General features: G+C 30.0%; 1 protein-coding gene and 1 long non-coding RNA gene across 2 annotated transcripts; both read left to right on the top strand.

Moving 5' to 3' along the window:
* The first annotated feature begins 286 nt into the window (after positions 1 to 286).
* Positions 287 to 3,371, top strand: LOC127721678 (uncharacterized). The gene is made up of 2 exons (XR_007991393.1): positions 287 to 2,601; positions 3,288 to 3,371. It is a non-coding gene; the product is annotated as an uncharacterized LOC127721678 (long non-coding RNA).
* An 8,235-nt stretch (positions 3,372 to 11,606) lies between these two features.
* On the top strand, positions 11,607 to 13,070 carry LOC127721673 (uncharacterized). The gene is made up of 3 exons (XM_052228471.1): positions 11,607 to 11,892; positions 12,252 to 12,314; positions 12,858 to 13,070. The coding sequence occupies exons 1-3, from the start codon at positions 11,840 to 11,842 to the stop codon at positions 13,054 to 13,056; spliced, it is 315 nt and encodes a 104-aa protein (XP_052084431.1). The 5' UTR covers positions 11,607 to 11,839; the 3' UTR covers positions 13,057 to 13,070.
* The last annotated feature ends 2,812 nt before the right edge of the window (positions 13,071 to 15,882 follow it).

The raw sequence follows: 15,882 nt of genomic DNA, 5'->3' as shown, positions 1-15,882 counted from the left end.
GGTCACCTACGGACCCCTCAGAGAGTTGTTGCAAGGGTTCTTAACGTGCAAAGAACGTGGCACTTTCTTCACACGAGGCATCGGATTTAACGTCCCCATTCTGACCGGACGTGGCTGCAAATTTGTACATCCCGCACAGCCAAACGGACGCCCCACTTTAGCACGGGTTTTACTGCCGGTCGGAGGAAGACCAATGGTGACCATACTTCTATTCCCCAGTCACCCTTGGGGGGTTTATTATTTGAAACAGTAATTATAACAAAATATACAACAACAACAAAAAAAAAAAAAAAAGTATTTAAAATGATCATATTAAATCAACACCAGATTTGGATTTGGATTTCTGTATGAAAGCATTTGTATTAAAATGTAGTAGTTTAACATTAATAGTGTATTAAAACATTCAAACAAAAACAATGATATCAAAGTGTTCTTGATATGGGATATATTTCAGTTCTTTCAAAAACATTTCACATCTGGAATTTGTAGTAAAAACATCAGAGGAATTAAATAAGGTACATAATGTCATAATCTGTGTAAAATGCAGTAGTTTAAACAATAACAGTGTATACATTTTATATAACAGAAGTGGCAACAACACTTTGCATTTGAATTTTTGTCCAAAAAAACCATCAGCAATGAAATGAGGTAGTTTAATAATAATGGTGTATAAAATTTTATAAAAACATAATAATAATAACATCATAAGTATAAAACTAGACAATAAAAAAATTTATCAATGATCTACATTATAAAGAAATGCATCTATAACAAATATTAAAAAAAAGAGTATTGTTCAAATAAGCACCATAAGTATTATTTTTTTTTTAAATAATAAGTAGAACTACATAATATGGTCACATATAATGAGCAAACAATACAGCTATTTAGTGTTGTATTTAAAATAAATTTATCACAGTTTATAGGCACATATAAACATGATATGTGATATTTATGAAAAAGTAAAAAAGGGGGTATGCATGTTTTAAGATTTCTATAAGTTTACCTAATTTATGATGTATTGTAATAATGCTATTAATGGCACATATATTGAGTGTTTTGTAAATAAAATTCATTGGCACTAATACAAAATGACTAGTTAATACACACAATTGAATATCTAAATTAAAAACAAAAATTTAGATTTAACAATGTAAAAAAAAATAACTACATCTACTGTAAATTAAATCTAGTAAAAATGACTGACATTTTTTTTTTTTCTAAACTGCATATCTAAATTAAAACAAAAAAATCAACTACAACAAAAATCTAGATTCAACAATGGGAAAAATGCTACATCTACTGTAAATCTAATCTAATAATAATGACAGACATGCTTTTCTAAACCTTAATGAATATAAAAGTTGACAATAAAACAAACCTATTTAGAATTTGTAGTCTAAACCTTCATGAATATAAAAATTGACAACAAAACAACCTATTTGGAATTGTAGGCTAAACCTTCATGGACATAAAAATTGACAACAAAACAACCTATTTGGAATTGTAGTCTAAACATTCATGAAAATAAAAATTGACAACAAAACAGCCTATTTGGAATGTGTAGTCTAAACCTTCATGAATATAAAAAATGACAATAAAACAACTTATTTGGAATTTGTAGTATGAAATGCAGTAGTTTCAACAATAACTGTATAAAATTTGAATATATATATATATAAACATCATAAATCTTTTTAAAGGGAGGTATTTCAGCTTTTCTATAACAACACTTCACATTTGGATTTTTGTCAAAAAATACATCAGGAAGTTGAATAAAATTTGATAAAAACATAATAATATCATAATTTTTTAAAGGAGGTATTTTAAATTAAACAATTTCATAGGTATAAAACTAATCTAAAAAAATGCAGGGATTAAAAACTACTTCTAAATAATTGTATATGAACACATGTGCACAGTTAAAAAATATATATACTAATATTGCATAGATTGAGATTCTTTATATGTAAAACAAACAAAATATTTATAAAAATTTACTGGAATATACATTTAAACACATCTTTATTATCTCTTATTATTTTGTAATAATGGTGTTTTTCCAAATTTTACATTTACCAATTCCAGAGTAGTAGTATTTCTGATTTTTTGTTGTTGCTATTTTTCTTTCTTGAACAAACTGATACACTACAAAATATTAAGACAATTATGGTCTTTTTTTTATCCAAAGACATGAAAAAATTAATTCAATAGTTATGATTTTTTTTTCTGACTTTGATTCAAAATGTCCAAGTATTTTTTTTTACAAATTAATTTCCTCAAACATGATCTTTTTTTTTGTTTTGGTTCTTGTTCTACTGGCAATGGGAGATATTGACATCAATTCAATTGGTGATGCAGAAGGTTCAGGTGATTCCTCTTGGTCATTGATATGAAATGCTGGAGGTGGTGATGGTAGTGTATCATGTTTTGGGCTTGTTGACTGTGGTGGCGTGTAGATGCTACGATTGAATGGTTCAGGCGTGCTAATATTTCCCTGTGCTGATGGTGTTTGGGATGATTCCATACTTAAATATGAGGACTGCATGGTCTGGCTATAAAGATGTGAATTTGTGGTAGAATTAAGGCTTCTAAGTAGTGGTAAGTATTGGTTCTGTTGTTTTCGCAGTTGAAGAATAAGTTTCATTAAGGCAGCTACAGTGAAAACACTGAAAACTACAGCCCAAATCCACAATCCTATAAAAAAAATAATTATTATAGTTATATCAGAATAGATTGATATGATTCAATTTACATCATTATCATACTGATAAAGGATATCTGTTATCCAAAATATTCATAGATATTTATATTTAATGTTTCCTTTTTTTATATTTATATATATTGGTGTTGTTTTGTACACTTTTTTTTTTGGGCATTTATATAAATATTTGCTCAATGAAACACCTTTTAGATCAAGTTACTTTTCAAATTATAGAGGTGAACTCTGAAAAAAAAAGGTACAGGAAAGATAAAGTTTATAATGTGACACTGTCCTTAAAATCTTTGAAATATTGGCCAATGGACATTACAAACTTGGCTCACTTCAACAATGTATTTCATAAATCAAACAAAAATCTTGATCTACATCTATTTTTTACACAACAAAATTTAATGTACAATAAAGGTAATACAATTTTTTATTATTTTTTTTGTATCTGTAATGGTAGAATTTATATCTGTTGTTGTTACTGTCATGGATATTGTCTGTGTTGTGTCTGTTGCTTCTCCTATGGTGATAGTTGATGTTGTTACTCCTGTTGTTATTGGTGTCTTTTCTGTTGTAGCTTCTGTCTTTTGAGGTACTGCACCTGTTGTCAGTGTGGTAAGTAACAGATTTATTTTGGTTGTAACTGTTGCATTATTGGGAACTGTAAAATAAACACAAGATTTCATTCATATTTTTGTAAATGTTGTATTTTGAAGGAATACTTTATGATGTATTGACAGTTTTTTCTTTCTTTTTTTCTATTAACACAATATCCTTGATACTTTCCAATTCTGTTTCACACACACACACACACTATCACTGATTGAAATTTACATTTATCATTAACTGTAATTACAGCTATTAGAATGTGTATATGCAGAATCAACCACAATCATGAAATAGTTTGCATCTACATTTTCTGTATGTAGGACAAAAAGCGGGACAAGAAATTATATAATGGATGACAAAATTAACGTAACTGTATTTGAAATAAACATATGTTATATTACATGTAAGATTTAAAAACATTATTATAATCAGAGGAGTGTTAGATAATATATTGGTATAGTTTCTATAAAAACTTACAACAAAGAAAACTTGAACATGTCCAGGAACAAGATGCATCGTTCCTATTTTGGACCCGTGGGGGTTTCTTGGATATATACGTAACATTACAGTTACACGATCCAGTCATTTTGACAAGGTATATGTTGTCATCTTCAATGTGTAAACATATTCCTTCTTCACATAGACACTCTGTCGTGATTCCAAATTTTGTACATGGCAAACAAGCATCTGTGTACATCAAAAAATACAAAGTAAAAACAATCACCGCTAAAAACGTCTTCATATTTTCTGCAAATGGCCGCTCATGCGTACCTGTGGAACGATAATCTTTCGACCCTGGCCTATTCGCCACATATACATTAGATTGTTCGATCCTATTGTATTGGAATCCTATTAAGATAAGATAAGATAATCTCTTATTTCAGACACAAATGGTCCATGTAATTTCAATAAATTCGTTAAACAATTACTATTAAAATGAGAACAATTTCATAAAAACTCAATTACTTATTGAATAATAATTGTTTTTGTTAAAAATTGTGTCGTTGCACTTTTAAATTGTTGTCTTGAAATGGTAACATATTGCTTTTGTACCCTGAAGACTAAAACAATGATTGTTTTAATATATCTCATGTAAAATTAATACCATATTTCATTTATGAAATTTATCTGACTAAAACTTCACAAAAATTGATTAATAATGGATGCCTTAAGGATTTTAAAATTAAAAATACGTTTACAAGCTGACATTGGAATTTATCCTTAAACTATACAACATATAATATTAATTTAGACAGTTGTTTAAAAACAGGAAATTTTTATATATAAATATATAGATATATTGCTAATGGTGGTACTCTATATTTAATCTTGATAACCTACAAAAGGATAGAATGGAAACCAAACCTAGCATCACTAAAATGTAAGTTTTATAGTTTTATGTTTCGCATATATTGTCACAAGTTAAATTAATATATAAGCAATAAGGAGATGCAATAAGTTCTTGTGTATAGAAATATATATAGATTACTATTAAATCCAACATTTCCTGTATAAATAGTTTTACTTCACAAGTACTTTCATGTTTTTTTTTAAAACAATCTTCAGGTGAAACTATACAACGTAACTATGTAACGGTAGGTATGTAACGTCATAGTTGTTGTTGAGTATATTAAGGGAGATAAATCGAATTACACTTAGTCTATATATAGAAGTACGGAACGTCATTATCACACAATAGAAAATGCATACTTTGTATTCAGTCGTGATTTTAATTTTGAAATAAAAAAACTTCTCCTTTACTTCCCGTGTAATATATATATAATATTCATGATTCCTCTAATGTCAGCAAAATAATGATAAATATGCAAATTTGTGGTGGCAACTTTTTGTTCTTCCCTCGCCGGGATTATATAGGATTTATTTATATTTAATATTTAGATACACTGCTCCACCTCCACTTGCTCCATCCGTGGAGATCAAGACGGAAACATACCCACATATCCAACAGATGTAAGTTTATTCTTTTTTTTTATGTTTTACAATATTGTTGGATTAATTTATCAAATTAATGAGATATGGTATGATTGCTGATAGGATTGGGCATCATTGGGCATTACAGCAGTTACAAACCACAAAATAATCATATACACCTACATAAATTGTATATATTAAAGGAGATAAATCGTATTACACTTAGTCTATATATAGAAGTACGGAACGTCATTATCACACAATAGAAAATGCATACTTTGTATTCAGTCGTGATTTTAATATACTCATATATACATATATATACATAAAAGTCTTAATTGAAAACAACGTTCAAACCTATGATTAGGTTGGATAAAAACCGCAATTTTTATACGTGTGCATGCAAAACAATTAAATTTCATGTTAGAGGGGTCTAAATACAGCACAAACAATATTTTCCAAAAGATACATGATGGTATGTTCTTCTCTCGCTGGGATTATATATTTATTTATATTTATTTTTTAGATACACTGCTCCACCTCCACTTGCTCCATCCGTGGAGATTAGGACGAAACAACACCCTCATATCCAACAAATGTAAGTTTGGTTTTTTTTTTTATGTTTTACAATACTGTTGGATTAATTTATTGAATTAAAAATTTGAGAGAGAGAGAGAGAGGTGATTGTCATTGTCATGTTTTAGATACCTTTTAACATAAATATTAAAATAATTTTTAAGATCAAATGAACAAGATGAGATTACTTATTTGGAAAAGGTGGACAGAATAATCAATAAAAAGATAATGAACTTGCAAGTGAAAATGAACTACCACAACATCATATTTAAAAGAACTAAAAAAAAATTGGAGAAAGAAATTAAAGATGGTGATAAGATAGAAAATCGCCTGTTGTACCTTAAAGTACAAAAAATGTTTAGTAATTGAACATATCAATAAATTAAGAATAATATTGTATTTAGTCATTTATTTTATAAAGATTGCAATCATCATTGATTCATGATTTTGTCGCCTACACAGTGTTTAATCATTGTCAGTGTTAAAATTAATCACCTGTTTCACAAGCGAAAAAAAATCTGTCATTAGGTGTTATAAAAGGATGAGTCAGCATTAAAATGTATGGGTGCTATAAAAATGTATGGCATTATGACGTCATGATAGGTTAGAAGTGGGTGTCATAAGTTGTCATAATGGGTGTTTTAATTCATATAATTTATTTATGACCCCTATATTATATCATTTTATGTCATATTATGTCATATTATGTTATTTGAAATTATGTAAGATGATATAACTTGGGGGTCTTAATTTTATTTTGGGGGGTCCAAGAACCCTCTATAGTAGTACCTTGACTATCTTTTTATGAAGCACAATGACATATGGCATTAAAAACATCAGTTATGGCAATAATATCAAGTAAAATATATTCATATAAAAAAACAGTGAAGAGGTAATACAAATCAAATACCTTTAAAAAAAAAATAACAAGTTTCAACAATAAAAAATTAACAACCAATGGTGTAATTGAGTTTTTCAATAATTTCATACATGAGTATAAAATTTTTAAACATCAATACATAAAACATGTATAACAAAAAAAAAATACTAAACTACTCTATATACATCTTTAATATGAGCATCATATTATTCTGCAATGGGTATAAAAAAAAATATAAATGAAATTTACACATGTAAATTAACCCTTTTATGAAAGATGTAAGTATATTTCTTTAGGTTGAAAAGTTTAACATTATAGATTTAAAACTAAAACATGTGTATTATCCTAGTGTGGTCAAATAATAATATACATTCAAAGGCAAAACCAGATACACCCTTTCACCATAAAGCACTTTTAATAAAATTAGGGAGACAGCAAATCCATATTTAAAAAGTATGTACCATTGAGTGTTTTGGATCTATTGTTTTTTAATAATAAGAATCCTCTCATAGATACAAAAAAAAAAATATTATATAACTAAAGAAATTGGTGTATGTATCTTCACTGAGATACTAAAAATAAATGCATTCACCTTACTATTCCCCTTTATGAAAAACATCACCCCCTCTCCAACATAAAAAATAAAGGCTCAAATACATTGACCTAAATAAAAAGGATTAGGCCTAAAAATCAAAACAAGCAAAAATCTACTAGCTAATGAGTGTATTTCTAATATGTACTTTCCAATTCTTTTATTTCAGGTGAGAAAATGTATTAAAATTTCAAATGAGAGGGTAAATAGTTTATTTTTAAAAATTTCAAGTGTTCAAAATATACCATTAAATTTTCAATTAAAGGAGAGATTATTCTTAAAAAAATATTTTGCATTTATAATTATTTAAATAAAAAATTACCAGAGTTCAACAATTAAGGAAAATATAACATGATTAAAAAATTTTACAAGGCTGCTTCTAACTGTTTCTTCTTGTTGCGGGTTCTGGTGGCCACCGGTTCATTCAGTTCTACCATTTCCATAGGTGGAGCAGACGGTTCGGGTGAGGAGTCTCTGTTTTCAAAAAAAGTAGTAGTTGAATCTGATGTTGGTAAGGGTATGGTGTGTTCAATTGGTGTAGACTAAAATGAAAAAACAGGAAGTCTGTCTATGGAATAGTCGGGTGTTGATGTCGGAGGTGGAGTGAGTGATGGCGGGACAGTAGAGGAAATCATACTCAAAAAAGAGGTCTGTGTTTGCGATTGATTGATTGATTGTTGGTTGCTTAACGTCCAGTGGCAAATATTTCATGCATATTCAGGACGAGAACAAGTTAACAATAAATACAATAGGTAGGTTCTGTAATAGGGGCTTCCGGGATTAAGGTCGGAGAAATTTAGACTGCCACGGGAAATGAGGGTTTAATTGGATAGGGACAGAAATTTAGCCTTGCAACAGGTCACCTACGGACCCCTCAAAGAGTTGTTGCAAGGGTTCTTAACTTTAGCACGGGTTTTACTGCCGGTCGGAGGAAGACCAATGGTGACCATACTTCTATTCCCCAGTCACCCTTGGGGGGTGTGTTTGCGATATCTGGTGTCTGTCGGCTGTAATGGTGGTGGTGTCTAGCGGTTGGTGTAATGGCAAATATGTAGTGTTTCGTTTCAGTTGTAGTATCCATTTCAGGAGGGACATAAATGTAAACATCCCAAAAATTCCACACCCTGCCCAGAATGCTGTAAAACAAATTCATATAAATATAAATTAAACATATCATCAGACCTTTATATATAATAAATTTTATACATGTCTGTAAAATCATATCTCATATATGTTTACTCCATTTTTTTTACTAGTACTATTATAAATGAGAAAAAGTAGTCAGTTATCTCCCTTTACTGATGCAGGCAAGGGAGATAATTAAATTACCTCCCTTTAGGATATAGGGGGACAACAAAACAGGTTCAAGATATCCATTGTGTTCCAGCAATCAAAGTTCTTCTGTATTTAAACAGACATAACTTAAGTAACTATAGATGCATACCTATCATAGCAGTTTCCATGGTGCTTGACATCTTGTCACCATAGTTCATCATTGTTTTGTCCTGTAGTGAAATAAAAAAAATTTATTATAAATAAATCATTACTATGTTGTGTAGGGCCCTTTAAAAAAAAACCTGCTCAACAATCAAAATGTTCCATTTACAGAGCTACTTGGATAGGTCCTCAATCGGCAAGGAATCTCATGTTAAAATTTCAAAGTTATATTAAAAACTGATGTGTCCACAGACACTGACAACACCAACCCAGACATGGACTGTCCCACATACCATAATACAACCGTTTTTTTTTTCAGTCATATAAAAACCTGACCCCAGACCATTGTAGAGAAACCGTTTGGAGAAATGTCATGCTCTGTACAGTATAAAGTTCTATATTATTTGATAAGAGTAGGCATCTTGGTAAAATTTACTGCCCCCAACATTTTACCATCAATCCCCTTTAAAAAAAAACATATTGTACTGCATATAGCTGAAGTATTACTCATTAATAATTGTATAATAAAATCTTACCTTGATTTGTAGTCAGTGTTGTGGACATTTTCTGTTTGTTAGTCATTTCCAATTGAGAATCCTGTAAAACATTGTCTGGTTCTACAAAATAAATGAAAAAAAAAATTTAATAAAACATGTTTAATTCCTTCCTTAAAAAAAAACACACACACAAAAAAAAACAAATTGGCAGTATCTTAAGTATTGCGCATTAATAATCATACTTAAATAATAAATCTTACCATGAATTGTAGTTATTTCCAGTTTCCTAGTTGTTTTTCCTTCCTCTGGTAAAATATTGTCTGGTACTGTAAAATAAATGAAAAAAAAATCTAATACTGGAACCGATTGGAAACTGGTTACAATCTCGCATGACATTGAAAGAGAAATTTGATATTTCATCCCTGGTTTTAAAATAAATTTGTTGGAAATGTTCCCATGGAATAACAATATTGATCACTCACACTTACTGCAAAAATCAACTACAAAATTGTTTAATTATGCACATACAGAATACGTTCCATTTGCTCCCCACAGCAGCAGACACATTTGGCGCCACTTGACCTCTATGACCTGCCATACTAATATCCAGAATGGACAGATAAGAAAGTGATGTATTTCATTCAATTGTTAATAATTTGCGATTTCTAATGTACATTTACTTGGCATCCCTTTATAGGACATCGACACAGTCTATGGTGATTAAGGGGCAAATTAGCTCCAGCTATTTTCATATAAGTCTAGCATTTTTTTTTCTGACAAGTTCCCATCAAGGACCTACCACCATACATTTTTCTACTGGAAATTTGCAAAGCTATAGATGGAGTTTCCATCTCCGATTTGGGACATGAAGATCAGATTTATTTATCCTTCAACTTTATAATAATTCCTTGTCAAGATCTGGTCGGATGCCCTTAGAGTTATTCCCCCTTTTTAATTTTCGAAATAAGGCAAACTGTTGAAATCGTTAGAATGGTGGGACTTTAAGACATAAATCTTGTGAGGGGAATCATAAAACTTACCACATTCTATCTCATTGCAGTGCCAATTGCATAATTTGTTAAACATGTGTACCACTGTTGGCGGTTGCTCTTGTGCCTCAAGAAAATTGATGGTGCAATTACAACTTTCAGACTGAATTTCAACAAATCTGACGTTTTGAAGTATGTTAATTTCTGTACTACAGAAGCAGTTGGCAATTGCCGTTTCATATTCACAATCTATCTGTCCTTCTACGCTTAAAACTAACGATAACACCAGAAAATGAACGATCCAAAATGCCATGTTTGTTTTCTAATGTACCAAGGAGAACGTGATGAGTTGTAAACAACAGAATAAAAACATCGGAATCGTCATAAAAAAATATAATATATAGCATACAATATAAGTATATTTTATAAACAATTCAATTTTCATCATATTTTAATATACATAATTAACGTCGTAAGAGAGAAAACTGAAAAAATTAACTGTGGTTATTACATAACTCCTTACGGTTCACTAAATATATATGTTGGAATGGATATGTTATTGGTTCCGGAACGTTACATAAGATATTTAATTTTCCGATCATTTTCAAACGTTAACAACATGATTAAAATTACACAGTGAAAACTATTCTTAGATAATGATCTTTTAGTAATGTGCTAATTGAAATGAAGTTACCAAAGATAATTAATGGTTTCACAGTTAACTGTAAGCAGTGGCATTTGGAATGGGTTGTTTATATAATAATTTTTTACTATTACATATTTTCTCACATTAACAAAACATTTTAAAATAATAATGATCCTTTAGCAAGATGTTAATCAAATTTAATGAAATGTGTGACATCCTATTACCAAAGATGATTAACGGTTTCCCAGAGTGTAAGCAGGGTACCAGACGGGTGGCATTTGGAATGGGTTATTTATATAATAAATCTTTGCTATTACGCATATAGTCTAGTTTTAAAAAGTCTGATTTATTATGTAACACTTGTATATAATACGTGTAAAAATCAGTTAAACTTTATTCAGAGAAAGAAATTTGAGAAAAACGTAAGTACAATTTATTGAGTTATTTTTCATTTTAATGCATATTCTTTATATATGAGATAAAATATTTGTTATCTTCATTTTAACTAAAATTTATGAATTTTTGTTGTTAGAAACCTTTCAAAATAAACTTGTTTCTATAATTCTAATAAATTAATTAAACTTGAATTGGTTAATTCTACTACATGTGTAAGTGATTTAATGTTTGTTTTAATCAGTCTAAATGTGACACAGGTAAACCCTAAATTCTGAATTAAATAATAAAAAAAAAATGATATTGAACTTGTGTAAAGGAATTTAGTGTAAATATGTCCGTAAGTTAGGCCTGTTCCTGATTTTGGAGATGATATTTCACTACGAATAACAAAACCAGAAAACTGTTGAATTTAATGTGATCCTTATTCTCCTTAATTTTGTTCAGAGATTTCGGAAAAATGTCCACATTAAGACCCTCTTTAATATTTGTGTATATTTATTAAATACATACCTACTATTGTAATGGTTATATCTGTTTTTTAAATATATTTTTGTTTCTTTCATTATTAGATTAAAATGGAATCTGTCATAAAACAGGAAGTACCAGTTAGAACCCCTGAACAGACCAGGTATATATCATTAAGGTTGTTAGCAAAACTATGTTGCCTTCATATTCACAATATAATCAATTATTTTGATAACATATCATTTAAACATCCTTTGAGTGAGTTTACACTGTCCATGTACTTGATTGTTGTCTTCGTGTGTATTATACATATTTCTTGTTGCGTCCTTTGTTTGCATGTGTCCGAATTTTGCCATAGTCTATAAATTTATGATTTGTTTTTATTATCCTTTTGATTTGTTGCTGTGGTATTCGTTTTCCATTGTATTAAATTTATCTTCATTTATCTTCTATATACTGCTAAAATTTATGTATTTTATAATCTTTACATAAAAGTAATACATCTAATTTATGCTTTTGTAGATCTACTAATGTGCCTTTGGAACCTGTGCAACAACAGCCACCTAATAGAAATACCCAGAACATGTGAGTATATTTTTTCTTTTAAAAGCCTATTTTGTTTTAAAATAATATAACTCCAATACAACACACACACATCCTTTCCTGAATTTTGTACAGTTAATTATGGACTAACCCCACCCAAAAATATGGGGAAAAGAAGTGTAGAGAGATACAATTTTTGTAAAACAACGAAATATACCATTATCACCGTTAATGTAACTTCTATAAATGACCATTTTGGTAATTTATACTTCTTCAGTACAGATTACATCAAAATAATTGAAAGATCCACAATCTAAAAGAAAATGTCTGATTGTGAGCAAATAAAACACATAGTTCCTAAACATTAAGCCATATTATTCAAGGTCAGATCCTTGCATCAGGGAGATATATCTTCACAAAATTTAGATATTGTATATTATAACCGTTGACTTTAATGTTTAAAAAATCACTTTAAAAAACCTTTATATAATGTGATTATATAATAAATCATTAGTAATTGTATATATCATAATTTATTATTTTAATTTTGTGCTGTAAAAAATAAATTTTATCTATATTTTTTAGACCTTCAGAAATAGAGATGGTGGAACATTTAAACAACATTATGAGTACAAGAATCGAAGATTTAGCCACCAAGATAGCGTACAATGCCCACATATTGACAATACAAAAGAGAAAGTTAGAAGAGGGAATTAGCTTTAAAAAACATTTAAAAATGAGAAAAAGACAAATGCTATTAGAAAGAAGAACAAATGGCATATAATTTGATCTTTGGAAATGGACTCTAGTTATATAAAGAAATACAATAAAAGAGTTGTATGTTATGATTGTTTTCTTTAATCTTTTATTACACAAAAAGTACCCTTACGGTGAGACAAACTCATAATGAGCAAATGTGTGGACAGGACCGGAATGCAGTTACCCTCTTGCCTTCCGTCTCTTATCACAATCAAAGTCACATGTGAGTTTTTATCTGTACCATTCATGTCTACATGTATAACACATTAAATACCTGTAAATATACTTTATATAAAGAAAAACACATATATTACATAATAGCTCATACATTTATTTTGATATTTTCCAAATACATAAGTAAGTCCTGTTATTAACTTCTGTGATAGATAACTCTTGTTATATACTGTATTATAGACCTCAAATAGTCCCATTGTCTCTGTGATAAGGATATTCCTTTAATAGTAGGTTTGTTGTTCAAAAATTGACGAATGTCTATAATTGTTCTTTTGTTGTATTCACACACAGTTAACATAAATTCACCAGGTAGACGGAAATGTTTAATGTAAGAACACAATGATTGGTTAAAAGTAAGGTTCTGTTCATTTATATCATAGTTGGAAACATTCATGTTATGCTTTGACATGTTTGACGACAAATATAAACTGCCAGTTATCCATAGGGTAGATGCTGTAAATATGAATATCACTATAACACCTGTCCATTTCAGTACATTTATGTGAATTTCATATTGATGGTACATATTCATTAAACTTGATGTGACACTATTCTGTGGTGATATTGAATTGATTCTGGTATGAGACATGGTTAATTTAAATAGTAAATCCTTTCTGTTAGAATTCAAAAATATATATAACCTTATAGAGTTTAAACAACTTTTATAAAATATTGTTGAATTGTCAGTTATATATTTGTATTCCTGATTGGTTAAACAGAAACACCCCCTTTACCCTAAATTGGTAAAAAAAAAAAAGAAAGAAAACAAATTGGAGTAAATATACATAAGAGAAAATCTTATCACTATATATTCTGGATGTAACAAATGGGACATGACCCTCAAGTACAAAACTTAGATGTTGGATATATGGGTGTCAAACTTGTATAACATTTAAAATCAATTTAACCTCCTTGACATTTGAATGTTAAAGTCTGGGGGTTATTTAACTCCCATATCATTGGATGTTATATGGGTGTTGGAAAGGTTGGGGTTAATTATCCCCCATATAAGATGGAGGTTGTGTATCTAGGTGTTCAAAATATAGGGGTTATACTAGGTATTGTAGGGGGTAAAGAACCCCAGTTAGTAGTGTTTATTATACATAATATGAAACTAAAACATGGGAAAGTATCTAATCATTATGACAAGAAAAATAGGGGGGAAGACGGTTTTTAAGATACAGTACAGAATAAAAATAAAACCCTTTTTTGACTAATAATCACATGTTATCTTTCAACGTTGATAGAGGTTACAGAGAATAAAAACATAAACAAAAAAAGCAATAAAAAAATGATCACCATCAACGATACAGATACTTGTATAGAAAAATTAATGTCGAGTTATCTCTCTATATGTATTTGATTTCTTTTCAGGGTAATGTGTGACACACACTGTGATGTATTGAAACCAATGAGCTGGGGGGAAATATCCTCCCAGATAGCAAATTTGATAATGATCAAAGTAGAAATGGAGAAATGGAGAAAACCACCAAGATATCATGGAGATGATGGAACGCACAATTGTGCGGTTAAAAGCTGAAACCCCGAGAACGGAACTTTAAGACAATAACAGACTTTAGCTTTTCTAAATAAAATATGTAGCAATTTGTATTTTATTATTGTTTTACACAAATAATATATTGCGTAAATTTCAACGAGTCATTTGCTCATGCAACAAAATATCGTGAGTGGAAAAAAAAACCCAGACAAATTAAAAATCACACTTACATTATACTCTAGTGACTACAAGCTTCTTTTTGTTTCCTAAGCAGAACCCGCAACTATTTATACTGCTTAGTATTTTAAGAATTGGCAACTACAGGTGTTGAATCAATGAAAAGGAGTGTGGTGCCTAGATGATTTATCACCTGTAGTGTCATGATTTATGGAGTGGTACAAGTGTTAACACACACCTCACGTTTTTTATGGTCTTTATGTGTGCTTTTACATCTGTTTCTGAAAACGTATTTAGGAGTGGTTTGTGCAGGTGTTCGGACATCTGTTTTGTTGTGGTAGGATTGGGAACTACAGGTGTTGAATGATTGAAAAGGAGTGTGGTGCCTAGATGATTTATCACCTATAGTGTCATAATTTAAGGAATGGTAGTACAGGTGTTAACACACACCTCACGTTTTTATAGGCTTAATGTGTGCTTTTGCATCTGTTTCTGAAAACGTATTTAGGAGTGGTTTGTGCAGGTGTTAGGACATCTGTTTTGTTTTAATTTTATCGTGTGCTTTTTGAAAAAAAAAAGACATGCGCTGAAAGTTGTGGGTGTTCCGATATATACATTTTTTTTTATGACCCCAAAGTTGTGGTGTTGTTGGTGTTCAGTAATCAACTCATATTTTATGACCCCAAAGTTGTTGGGGTGTGAGTATTCAGTAATCATCTCATATTTTATGACCCCAATGTTGTGGGGGTGTGGGAGTTTAGTAACCATCCCATATTTTATGACTCCAAAGTTGTGGGTATTCAGTAATCATATACTACTTATAAGCACTCACCAAGTTCGCTGGAAATTGCGTCTTGCGGATGCTTGAAGATTCTGTCTGGCTAGGATGGTCTCGCGGGGGAGGGGCACTTCAATACTTAATTGATAGGGGTGCCGCTGGGA

Source organism: Mytilus californianus, unplaced genomic scaffold, assembly GCF_021869535.1.
Source record: "Mytilus californianus isolate M0D057914Y unplaced genomic scaffold, xbMytCali1.0.p SCAF_12, whole genome shotgun sequence".
Lineage (NCBI taxonomy): Eukaryota > Metazoa > Mollusca > Bivalvia > Mytilida > Mytilidae > Mytilus > Mytilus californianus.
The sequence above is the reverse complement of the archived record's forward strand: the minus strand, read 5'-3'. Positions and strand labels throughout refer to the sequence as shown.